The sequence below is a fragment of the Protomyctophum bolini genome, assembly GCF_963924005.1.
Source record: "Protomyctophum bolini genome assembly, chromosome: 23".
NCBI lineage: Eukaryota > Metazoa > Chordata > Actinopteri > Myctophiformes > Myctophidae > Protomyctophum > Protomyctophum bolini.
Window position 1 is genome coordinate 15,822,912 of NC_137884.1, and position 12,163 is coordinate 15,835,074.

Here is a 12,163-nt window from a genome sequence, read left to right on the forward strand (position 1 = left end):
AGAATATAGAGTTATTTGCCTATACATTGTTATACCTTTTTCGGTTTCAATCCGGGAGATACCTCTTGTGTCTCATTAGTTGTTGCTATTTCAGAAAACTTAGGATAGGTTTTAGAAGGAGTTCTTACACATGTTCCACAGGTCTAAATGGTTCAACACTGTTACTGAACAAACACTCTATAGCAACGTTTTACTATCAGAATACGGAGCTATTGAATATTAATTTTAACAAAGAAAATATATATTTGTTATACTGTATTGAACACAATCAATACATATGTCATCAATGAATGACCAAGAGTATGCCATAGTCTGGCCAAATGCAAGCCATGCTGTTATTCTTGCATTAGTTCCTGTCTTGTTATTTTCGAGTCTACAACCTGTAAGGGTCATAGGAGCTACACTATGGATTATACTGTGTACATTGACTTCTAGCACCATCTGCTGGACACAGACTTGTTCCGAAGAGGCAGTTTTCATCCTGAACCGTTTATTCCAGGTTTCTTGTGCACACAACCAGGATAAAGTAAATCCAACTATCTTTTATATTACGTTTTATACTTTTTGAAATATTTAACTTTTTATACTGGAAGTCAATGGAGAGGCAAATAACTCCATTGGAAGTCAATATGTCACAATCAATACGATGTCGGAGACACACCTGGAAGCACCTTTCTTTTCTTTTTGTCTTTATCGAACACAATGTCAGTCAGAAAGACTGATGCTGTAAATCGTAGCTTCATCTCTGTCAGATTTTGTGTAAATGCTTTTAAGTTTAATATATATATACAAAAGTATATCTGGTTTGTTTTTGTGTGTTCAATGTTTATACATTATACAATGTTCACATTTCTCACTTTGTACCAGTGATGGAAGACATACTCACAGGTTTTTTTCTTTTTTGACAATGACACCACAAAACCAACTTCACAGCTTGTACATTAAGTTCCAGTTGTAATACACTATACAGTTCCGTTTCAGCCTCCGGTTAAGGTTCTCAGAACCTTATTTGGGTCCGGTTCCGGAGAGGTAGTACTAGCCCTGGGTTTTGGGAACCCATAAGTCAGAACTTACACTCAATCTTTATAAAATAGTAAAAAATTCCCATAGCTTCCATATGTTACAGCAATTTCAACATGTGACCCCTCTGCGGTGCATCGTGGCTCAGGTCCGCTTTAGACGGCGCGCCTCCGTCGTTTTAACTGGGGTTTTTTTGCCGAGCCGTCACCCTTTTACATCTAGGGTTTGAGAACAGCACCTCCTCAGTCCTGGAGTGCGGAAGTGCCCGTCTTTGTGTCTCTCTCTCTGTCTCTCTCCTCTCTCATCCTGTCAGCAGCAGGTCTTCTCTCTCTCTCTCTCCTCTCTGTCTCTCCTCTCTCATCCTGTCAGCAGCAGGTCTTCTCTGCGGGGGTGTAGGCGGCGTTGACGGGTCTGGAGTCGGCTTGGAGGAGGACGTGTGGCGAGTCGCTGCTCCCTGGGGCATCCTGCTGGACGCTGAGGCCGTTGCGGGACATCAGCTCCCTGGCCATGAGCAGGAAGGCGTCTTCCACGTTCTGGCTCTCCTGGAGGAAGAGAGACGACACACCGGAAGATATTGAAATACAGCCGCCATGTGGCAGGACAGGGGTAAGAGATCATCACAAAAGAAACCTTGTGTCTCTGATGCCTTTTGTGGATCACGGACACATTTTAATGGAATGCATAAATATCCCTTTTTTGTTTCCAACAATTTTTATTATTTCACAAGATTGTGTGTGTGTGTGTGTGTGTGTACTGTGTAGGGTTGGGATTTGTTAGGATTTTAACGGTTCCGGATTCTTATCGGATCCCTCTTAACGGTTCCGGTTCCTAACGTTTCCTATTATTATTTTTCCCCCCTTTATATTATGCGACAATATAATTGTTGCAATTTGTACTGTATATTAAATATACAGTACACATTGCAATAATTATATTGTTGTGGTGACAAATGTGTCTTTAATGTTCAGATTCATTTAATATACATTTTTATTGAACTGTAGGCTACGTTCCTGTGCTTTTTTCTGCAAACTGTTTATAAAGTAATCAATGAGTTGCTTATAAGTTGTAAAAAATAAGTGCAGACAAATAGATTTTTATTTAATTCATGGCTCTATAGTTAACGTGATTCAGACAGAAAGATGTCGAGTCATTGGCGTTCTAAATTAACAACAGTTGTACAATATGCATAATAAAAAGCTCTGTAGAAGTTAGTAGTTTTTATTTTCTAACGTTACTAGCCTGGGGAAAGTGAACCAGCCTTGCATCATCCTCGTCCCCCGCCGGCTGCGGGGAGTGGGGGCAAGGCTTTCTGCAGGCTCTCAAACACGATGTGTCTAGATTAATCTTGTGACTCGTGTAGGCGTATTGATTTTGAGATGTTTCATCAATGTGGACGTGATGCAACTGGTGCAAGTTGCAACAACCTTTGCAGGAAACTATGGCATTGCATAATTTGCATTTAGTGCACTTTGCGTTCTCAGCCTCAGAGTCATTTCCCTTTCTGTTAACCACACTCACTCACTCATCGCAAAGTGCAATAAATGCGATGACATAGTTTCCTGCAAAGGTTGTTGCAACTTGCACCAGTTGCACGTCCACATTGAGGAAACATCTCAAAATCAATACGCCTACACGAGTCAAGATGAATCTACTCACTCATGTAGGTGGGGTGACGTCACCCCAGTAACTTGGCTCTGCATGCATGCATGCACAGACACAGCAGAGCTAAATGACGACTGATGAGAACCGTTTGGGGAACCGTTAATAAAAAAACGATGGAACCGGCTCCGGATCCGCAATGTCGGAACCGGGTCTGAAATGGACCCGGTTCCGAATCCCAACCGTGTGTGTGTGTGTGCGTGTGCGTGTGCGTGCGCACCTTAGCAGAGGTCTCCAGTGCAGCCAGTACTCCTCTCTCCTTGGCCAGACAGCAGGCCTCCTGAAAACGAACCTGACGGTCCGACTCCAAATCACTTTTATTACCTACATGGTGGCAGAAAGACTTGAGTCAGGTCAGATCTTGAAGCCAAATCTCACAGTAGAGGAGTCCAAGAATTCATGATTTTCACAACTTATGTCTGTCTGTCTTTATTAGCTTTCAAGTCAAGTAGGCTCTTACCTATATATCTGAACTCTGTCCTGAGTCTAAAAAAGTCACTTTGTAGGTACTGGTTGACAGTCAATGGTGGAGCAGAGTCACGTCACAAGTACATCGAGGTGCAAGTCCTGATTTTTACTACTTAAGTCTGACTCAGGTCTAAGGGTCACTTGTGTCACTTTGTGTCAAGGAAGGCCCACCTGGCCGAAACGCGGCCGTTGGCTCGTCAGAGGTAATAAAACGTGTGAAAAGGACATTTATTGAGTTCTTTCATTTTCAAAATAGTAAAAGGGATGAGGGGTGGTGCTAGATATAGCCCTATGGGCTCTATTTTCATCCAGGCCAAACCCCTTATACCTAAACTTTTTAAACTATTTTGAAAATACATTTTTTAATAGTTAAAATAGCCAATATACAAGCTCACAACGTGCCGATGTAGATCGGTTATAGTTGGAACTATTCAAAAATGTTTTTCTAAATAGTACAAAATGGTAAAGTAGTTTAGGGATAAGGGGTTTAGCCTCGATGAAAATACAGCCCTGAGTTGCTCCAGCTCAGAGATTGATTTGTTATATGTGATTAGGAGTAACACACACACACACACACACACACTCACCTATGAGCACCAGCACTATATTGGCAGCACCGTAGTGCTCCACCTCGTGGATCCAGTGGTTGACGGACTCAAAGGTGGAGCGCCGTGTGATGTCATAAGCGATCAGCGCGCCGTGAGCACTGCGGTAGTAGCTCTGGGTGATGGTCCGAAACCTCTCCTGACCCGCCGTATCCCACACCTGGATCTGTGTCACACACACACACACACACTGTCACAGTTGGCCCTACATACTGTAGTGGAATCATTTTCAGGCCATGACCCCCAGAATAATCACATTTGAACTGGGGACCAAGCACATGGAATGTAGGAGTTGGTACATTTTGTGAAAATAGCCGGTCTGACGAAATGAATACGATGCTATGTTAACTACTTTTGCTGGGGACCCCTTGGAACCCCCCCCCCAAGGACCCCTGGGGGTCCATGCACCCCACTTTGAGAACCACTGGTGTACATTCAATTGCATAGATTTCACCAGCATTGTAGCCCATTTAAAAGACAGATGAACTCGTTGTGATGGCCGTGTTGGTTATAAGGCGTTGTTGTGCTTGAGATCTCTGTGCAGTTCGAAACGATGTTGTACTGCATATTGTCTGTCGGGTAGACTAGACACCTCATATGTCCAAAACTGTTACTTGACTCAAATGCAAAAGTAGCAGATCCACAAGCTCAAAAACGCATCGATTCCCACTGCATTTCGAGCCTGCAGATCAACTACTTTTGATGCTTTTGCGTAATGCTGTCGTTGTGATCATGTAGGGCGTTAATTTACATAGAGGTTTCTGCCCGACAACAGCGATATGTTTACACAGCCGTCATCAATGTCACTGTTATAAACAGAACCACTCATGCGTGGATGTATTAAGACAATGTCAATTGACCTATAGCTAAGCCCCTCCCCAAACTGCTATGGTCCAATCACAGCTAAGCATAACATGGTTTTTAGACAAACCTCTCCACCAATAGTTTTCCTATATGATAAAATATTGTTTTAAAAAAGAAAGGTCACACACATATTACACATATTTTTGAGCCTGGCTGGAAAGTGTCCAAGTGGGAGTGTCTAACTGGCAGAGGGCGGGGCTTTGCTAAAGGTGAATTCTGGACTTTGGACTGAGGAAAGGTAGTCTGACAATGCTAGAAGCTTACTGTATGTGGTGATGGCTGTGTACACTCACACAGACACATGACATGTAAATGAGGTTCTTACTGTATGTGGTGATGGCTGTGTACACTCACACAGACACATGACATGTAAATGAGGTTCTTATGGATACTGCTGCCCAAGAAACTGAGCTAGTTAGCATATAGTAACAGTTGTCACCACTGTAGTATAGTTACTGCACTCATTAACTCGCCAATTAGTGCCAAGACACTGTCAATGACATGGAGAGAATGACTTGTACAATACATATCGTTTCTGTTGGGCAGAAACCTCTTATCTCCACAACCGTGAGCTTGTAGTAGATCTGCTACTTTTGATGCTTTAGAATTTGAATCCTGAACAGTAGCATACTTCGCCGTACTGTATGAGGTTTCCACCCGACAATGACGATAATGTAGAACGTGTGCTTTCTAGTAGGAAAGAAGTTTTGAAAAGATTAAGTGAAATAGACTTATCATCATCATCGATACATCAACTATGTTATCACAGTGTGCTCTGCCGTCAAAGCTCTGTTGCTGACGTACGTTGTTGTCTACAAGCTGATCTACACACAACAATATGAAGACAGGCGTGTGTGTGTGTGCGCCTGTGTGCGTGCGCGTGTGCGGGCAGGCTACACATGTGCATTAACAGTTAGGGAGATTCCACCATTCCTGAGGCTATGACCAACGTACTAGTAAGTAGTAACTCTACACCAGGGGACTGCTGAACCTCTAATGCCTACATGTATAATTACTCCTAACAGCAACATCATCAAGATTTTGTCACGGATATGTCACTTTCACACATGTTTGGGGTCATGTTAATTAATGGGGGAAAATGAGAAATGTATAATTAAAAAAGTAACTGGGGGGGAAAAAACACGGTCTCCTCACGCATTAGGACAATTAGGTGATTAATTATCAGATCTCAGATCTCAAATATCTAAAAAAGAAAGGGGCCAAACAATACGTGGTTCCAAGATTGAAATGATGTGGAGTTAAACCCTAGTATAATGTGTGTGTGTGTGTGTGTGTGTGTGTGTGTGTGTGTGTGTGTGTGTGTGTGTGTGTGTGTGTGTGTGTGTGTGTGTGTGTGTGTGTGTGTGTGTGTGTGTGTGTGTGTGTGTGTGTGTGTGTGTGTGTGTGTGTGTGTGTGTGTGTGTGTGTGTGTGTGTGTGTGTGTGTGTGTGTGTGCGCGTGCTCCACATTTATCACAAGGTTGCATGCGGCCACGGGGCCTATAGGAACCTGAATGACTGGTTGCTCATGTGAGCCACTGACTGACTGGCAGGACTGGTTCTGTGGAGAGTCTGTGACGACACAACTAACATCCTTACCGATAGTGGTAAGGATTATGTTTATAGGAAGTTTTTCTGACTGGATGGCCCCTCTCCAAAGACAGAGTTCGGAGTGAAATGTAAATTAAGAATCATAGAACGCATGACATGTGGCCCCGTGTGTGTGTGTGTGTGTGTGTTATGCAGCTCACAAAGTCAAACTTTTATACATGGTTAGTATATAAATAACCATCCATGTGGTTTCCTTTGGACTACAGTAGCACCAGGCATCCTACTGTAGTACAGTAGGATGCCTGGTGCCACTGTACACTCACTTAGGCCTGTACGGTACTGTACCTCTCAGTGAATTCAAAAGACACCTCAGCACCACTGATAGGATCAGAGAAGGTGCATTCATTCATTCTTCAGACTATGGCAAGGAGGAGGAGGGGTTGGTTCCAAAGATGGTGGAAATCAACACCATCTAGTCTCCCAGGAAAAGTCTGAAGCCGATTTAGCCTGATGTTTCAGCTAGCTATACTTTGTCGAATGAGTTAGATTCATCCCCTATGAATGAGAGGTTGTTGTTTTCCCGGCTGTGCAGTTCCCTGCAGAAGACCTTATACAGGTCGAAATGTTGGCTTCTCTTTAATACATTTTCAGCATCGTGGCCCTTTTTCCTCTTTCTAGATTCGGTACCCTGGCCTGCTGTTGGCATTTTTGCTTGTTTTGCGTTTGAGGTTCAGAATCTTATTCTAATGACTTGAGTTTTTGAATGTATTTAAAACCCATTTTGGGCGGGAACCCCTTTTGGTGTTAGCATTATGCTATGCTTTAGCTATTGAAAAATAGCAGATCTACAAGCTCATAGCGCACCACCGAGTGGCGCGCTACAAGCTTGTAGGTCTGCTATTTTTGAAAAATGAAACGTAGCTTTTTCAGAAAACTGTCAGGATGTAGAAGACATTTTTAGAATCTGATCTCAGGCCTAAATGGGTTAAGCACATAGTCACACACCACATGACAAGGTGCATGCAGATATAGTTTGTGTTATCCAAGGTCTGGAAAACGTCCTTTAAAACCAGCGCTTCTCAAACTTCTCAAATTGTCAATTGCTGTTTTTTGGCACAGCCTGGATCTCAAACTGAAAACAATTTAGTGCATGCCAAGGACCCCCAAACAAAATATGTGTGTGGTAAAAAGGTTTAAAAAAAAAAGCTCACAGTGCATCGCAGCGTGGTGTGAGCTTGTAGATTGGCTATTTTCAAATACCTAATGTATAGGCTATATATGATTAAAGTGGTTAAACTGTTTTCTATGTCATTATGTCCGGACTCTCTGGAACCTTCTCAAGGGCTCCTGGCTGGGGGTCCCTGGACCCCACTTTGAGAACCACTGCATTAAACGCATTGTCTCTCAAAGTGGGGTGTGGGGACCCCCAGGGGTCCTTGTGGTGGTGGTTTCAGGGGGTAACATTGGGTCACAATGACTTTAACCACTTCATGCCTATATTGTTTGGCTATTTGAAAATGGCAGATCTACATAAAGCTTGTAGATCTGCTATTTTCTAAAGATTTCTTGGCCATACATCTTGAACACGTGAATGCTTTAAGTACATTTTGATGTCAATGATGATACTTTTACTTAACAGTGAGTACTTCTTCGTCCACCACTGTTTTACGGAACTAACCTTCACTTTCTTGCCCTCGACGTCCACGGTGCGCACGGTGAAGTCGACTCCGATGGTGTTCTGCTGTTTCTCCGAGTAGACCCCCGACTTGAAGCTCTGCACCACGCAGGTCTTCCCCACGTTGGAGTCGCCTATCAGGATGATCTTGAAGAGATAGTCGAAGGTATCGTCCTGCTCTGGGCCTGGGGTCTGCATGGTGGTGGGATGGTGTATACAGCCTGTGTCCTTCCCAAACCCGTGACCTTGTGAGTCCAAAGGATATGACCTCAACAAGGGGTGGCGCTAACTTTACACCTGTTTTTAAAATGTTGCACACACAAAAAGAAAATGGGGGGGGGGGGGGGGAACCGAGAGTCAGTCTCTCTACTGACTTGTTGAAAAGTCTGTTTCCTTGGCTGCTTTTGAAGTGGGGTTTGCCCAGTTGTCCTTTGCAAAAATGTCAAGATGGTTGGTTTCCCACAACAACAAGGGGTCTTCAAAGTAAAACTTTCCAACTGGTCTGAATGAAACAATTGCTCCTTAAGCAGCAGAGGTGGGCATTATTTGCTTCTGGGATAACCGGTACGTTTGGGGTTAAATATACTTGCAAAGTATTAAAACGTTTTTTTTAAGAGTCAGAAATATAATAATATAATATGTTCTCTGATTATTATGCTACTGTATGTATGTGCTCAAACAAGCAGTCCCTTGCAACAAACGGACACAGTACTTGAACACTGACAAACTCTAGGCTACAACAATGTTAGTACTTATTGTAGGCTGCCAAACATATAACAAAGACCCTACAGTAGGCTATGATAGTAACAATGATAATAATAATAAAAGACAATGTGCTTCAAAGCTAAACAAAACAAGTACAGTTTCATCTACCAGTTTCCAGAGGTCTCTCTCTCTCTCTCTCTCTCTCTCTCTCTCTCCCCACAGAAGAACAGAACAGTCTCAGTTCTCTTTCAGCTCCTCTCAGCTCAGTCTCAGGTGTTGATCTGACCTGATCCTTTTCAGCGCCAGCAGCTACAGAAAGCTTGGCATTAACATCCAGGAAAAGAAGTCCTCTTCTTAAATTAAATAGAAAACACAAGTGGTTGTGTTTTTTCCCCCTTGTGATCTAAAGATCCTGAATGGTTGAATATCTGTTTGGTCCCTTTTCCCCTTCCTGTAGTCTGACATCCACCTGCCACTTGTTACACCTCTAGTCACTTTGTTTGTTATGCTTCCTGCTATGGTCTACTTATCTCTCTCTCTCTCTCTCTCTCTCTCTCTCTCTGTCTCTCTCTCTCTCTCTCTCTCTCTCTCTCTCTCTCTCTCTCTCTCTCTAACCTGTGCAACCCGTTCCACAACACTTGTGGAAACAATAGCACCCCCCCCAACACACACACACACACTCACATGCTCTGGGGAAGCTCAAGTGGCCCCTCCCCCCCACATGAAATTCTAACATACGGTAGCACCCGGCCGTTCCTTCTTTTTTCTTTTTTTTGTCATCAAAGTTTTTAATGATTTTTCAATAAAGCATACAAAATTCACATGACTTACACAAAAGAAAAACACAAGAAAAAACAAACGGAAAACAAAACACAACTAGCAGTCCAAAATAAAACACCTGGACAACACCCCTCCACATTCTGTTGTTGACACTAGTGATTGTCATCTGTAATGTATAAATACAAATTGTTACTGCAACCATCCTTTAATATATAAATAAAAGTTGTCCCATATTTCATGGAACTTTCCTTTGACATTGTTCCTCCTGGCAATTGAGTATTCAAAGGATGCAGTTTCAGTCATAAGTTGGGTCCAGTGATCTCTGGTGTAGCAGAGCTCTTCCAGTTTCAGTCATAAGTTGGGTCCAGTGATCTCTGGTGTAGCAGAGCTCTTCCAGTGGCAGTTTCTCAGTATCAGCCTGGCTGCAGTAATAAGACCTGCAGTCACCAATGCATGTTGTGCCTTGGTGACCCCCTGTGGCAGCACCGTACAATCTCCCAAGAGACATAACCTTGACCCGGCCGTTCTTTTGTTTTTCTGTTTTGTCTGGCCATATATGGAGATCGCTGTATCTGTGGAAAGTCTTTGTGCAGTGGTAAATGTCAGTGGAGAATGTCTGAAGGGTGACTGTAGAATAGTGGACTGACTATAATCAAATGGCAGGTGTGGGGGTTGCCATGGCAATCAATTGGCTCAGGCAGAGGCTGGAAATTGCACATGTGTGGTAGCCTGGCTAATAAGCCAGATCGAATCAGCCGTTGGCAAAGAATTGCCTGCCGGCGGATTACGGTCTGGAGAGGCTCAATTGTACGCCCATTTCCTACACCAGAGAACTGGTGTGGCCAATCGGGACACGGTATGCAATATGGGCGGGCTTTGGTACAGTGACGTTCAATGCTTGAGACCTTTGACTGACAGTAGCTCTGACCAATTGCGTCAAAGAGAAAATGTTTGAACCCGCCCCCCGGGAAACAAGATCCATACACAGCATCTCCAGACTCAAATACCACACAACAGTGTGATTTGAGTCTGGCTTATTAGCCAGGCTACATGTGTGGTAGCCTCACGTACAGGGCCAGCCTTCATCTGCCTTTGCAATGCATATTGTCTCAGGCAGATCAATTGTGGGGGGACTTCATGAGCCAACAAGATTCTTCTGGAACCAGGCTATAACCATTATTACCATTATTGTTTTTAGGGTAACTGTTGCGTTGTATCCGAGGGGAGACTAATATTGTGTCGCCACCTAGCCGAGCTAGACTGCCGGTCGGAAATATATACATAATTAAATAAACGCCTTCAAGCACATTCCCAAACACATACTGTAGTGTAGGCTCTACTCTGTGCTCAAACGAGTATGACATAACGTCGTGGTGGTCCTGTTTATGGTCAACTTTGCTTGTCAGACTCAATCTGACCATTATTACTTTGACTGCAGCTGCTTAAATCAAAACAAGGCTGTTAGGGTGAAATTCGATTATGTGACTGACCACTTATCTTAGTGTGGACGTGAAGTGAAATTGAATGTTGTTGGAGGTTATGTTATTTTGTCATCCGACACCCAAGCCATACAGTGTTTATGTAAATATTTTATATCTGTAGTAGTGCTTCCTTATTTATTCAGCCACAGTGAGAGCCTACTAGCCTACCGATAGGCAACCAGAAAAACTCGTTCGGAGCGAGACTCCTCCCTGTGACCCCCGTTATAGGAATGACCGACCTTGGATGCATATCAATGGTGACGGTCCATCCATTGTGTCAACCTACTAGGTAGCCTACTGTAGGTGTTCTGTCTGAAGAAGTCTAAAGAGTTGGCTAACAGCCTACTGTAGGTGTTCTGTCTGGAGAAGTCTAAAGAGTTGGATAACAGCCTACTGTAGGTGTTGTCTGAAGAAGTCTAAAGAGTTGGATAACAGCCTACTGTAGGTGTTGTCTGAAGAAGTCTAAAGAGTTGGATAACAGCCTACTGTAGGTGTTCTGTCTGAAGAAGTCTAAAGAGTTGGATAACAGCCTACTGTAGGTGTTCTGTCTGAAGAAGTCTAAAGAGTTGGATAACCGTTGTCATAACACCCGTTTTAACCGTCTGTCTGTGTCCCTTTTGTGGCCATACTGTATTAGCCTGGTAATTCTGTATATGGAGATCTCTGTATCTGTCTGTCTGCCTGTCTGCCTTTTATGCCCATATATGCAGTTATCTATGTCTGTCCTTGTACCTTTATGCCCATATATGGAGATCTCGTGTCGTGTCGCGGGTTTGGGTCCCAGTCCAGGCAACATTTTCTGCGTAATCATTCCTTCACTCTCTTCTTGTTTCCTGTACTATGTCTGGGTTAGGTGGAGGCAGAAAAGCCCCAAAAATATCGTATAAAAAAAAAGAAAAATTACACCTGCGTGAATTGAGGGGCGCTCTTATCATCATACATCATCGTACATCATCTCATTCCGGCCAATCACAAGTTGCGTCCTCACTTTTGTCTTCAAACTGGCTGAAGAACTGGCTGTGTGAGCTTCTTCTTGTAAACACAGTAAACGGAGACTAGTACGAGTAAGACGCGCAAACGCGGGAAGCGAACGCAGCTCGTACATTTTTGGTACTTATAGCTGCTTTCGGGACTCCTTATATGGTGCCCCTTTTGTGCCCATATATGGAGATGAGTGGACCTGGCCCCTTTTGTGCCCATATATGGAGCTGAGTGATTGCTGATGCAACACACTCCATATTTGGATAGCGGGACAGACACACAGACGGACAGACACACACACAGACAGACAGACAGACATGATCTGCTAGGTCTCATAGTAAGTGCTCACTGTGTTCGCAACTACTAACTTACTAA

The 12,163-nt window shown here is 43.5% G+C and overlaps 1 protein-coding gene across 1 annotated transcript; it reads right to left on the minus strand.

The window, feature by feature from the left end:
• Positions 1-115: 115 nt before the first annotated feature.
• LOC308311182 (ras-related protein Rab-19) lies at positions 116-9,031 on the minus strand. The gene is made up of 5 exons (XM_080757775.1): positions 8,715-9,031; positions 7,845-8,138; positions 3,735-3,918; positions 2,900-3,003; positions 116-1,562 (listed from the first exon to the last, which is right to left on the minus strand). The coding sequence occupies exons 2-5, from the start codon at positions 8,037-8,039 to the stop codon at positions 1,386-1,388; spliced, it is 660 nt and encodes a 219-aa protein (XP_080613901.1). The 5' UTR covers positions 8,040-8,138; positions 8,715-9,031; the 3' UTR covers positions 116-1,385.
• Between the last annotated feature and the right edge of the window lie 3,132 nt (positions 9,032-12,163).

Excerpts from the sequence above, each read along its gene's own strand:
- LOC308311182 (XM_080757775.1), bottom strand. The coding sequence starts at position 8,039 with ATGCAGACCCCAGGCCCAGAGCAGGACGATACCTTCGACTATCTCTTC. Across the intron at positions 3,004-3,734 it reads TATAGTGCTGGTGCTCATAG|GTAATAAAAGTGATTTGGAG; the intron begins GTGAGTGTGTGT and ends GCCACCATGTAG. Across the intron at positions 1,563-2,899 it reads CACTGGAGACCTCTGCTAAG|GAGAGCCAGAACGTGGAAGA; the intron begins GTGCGCACGCAC and ends CTCTTCCTCCAG.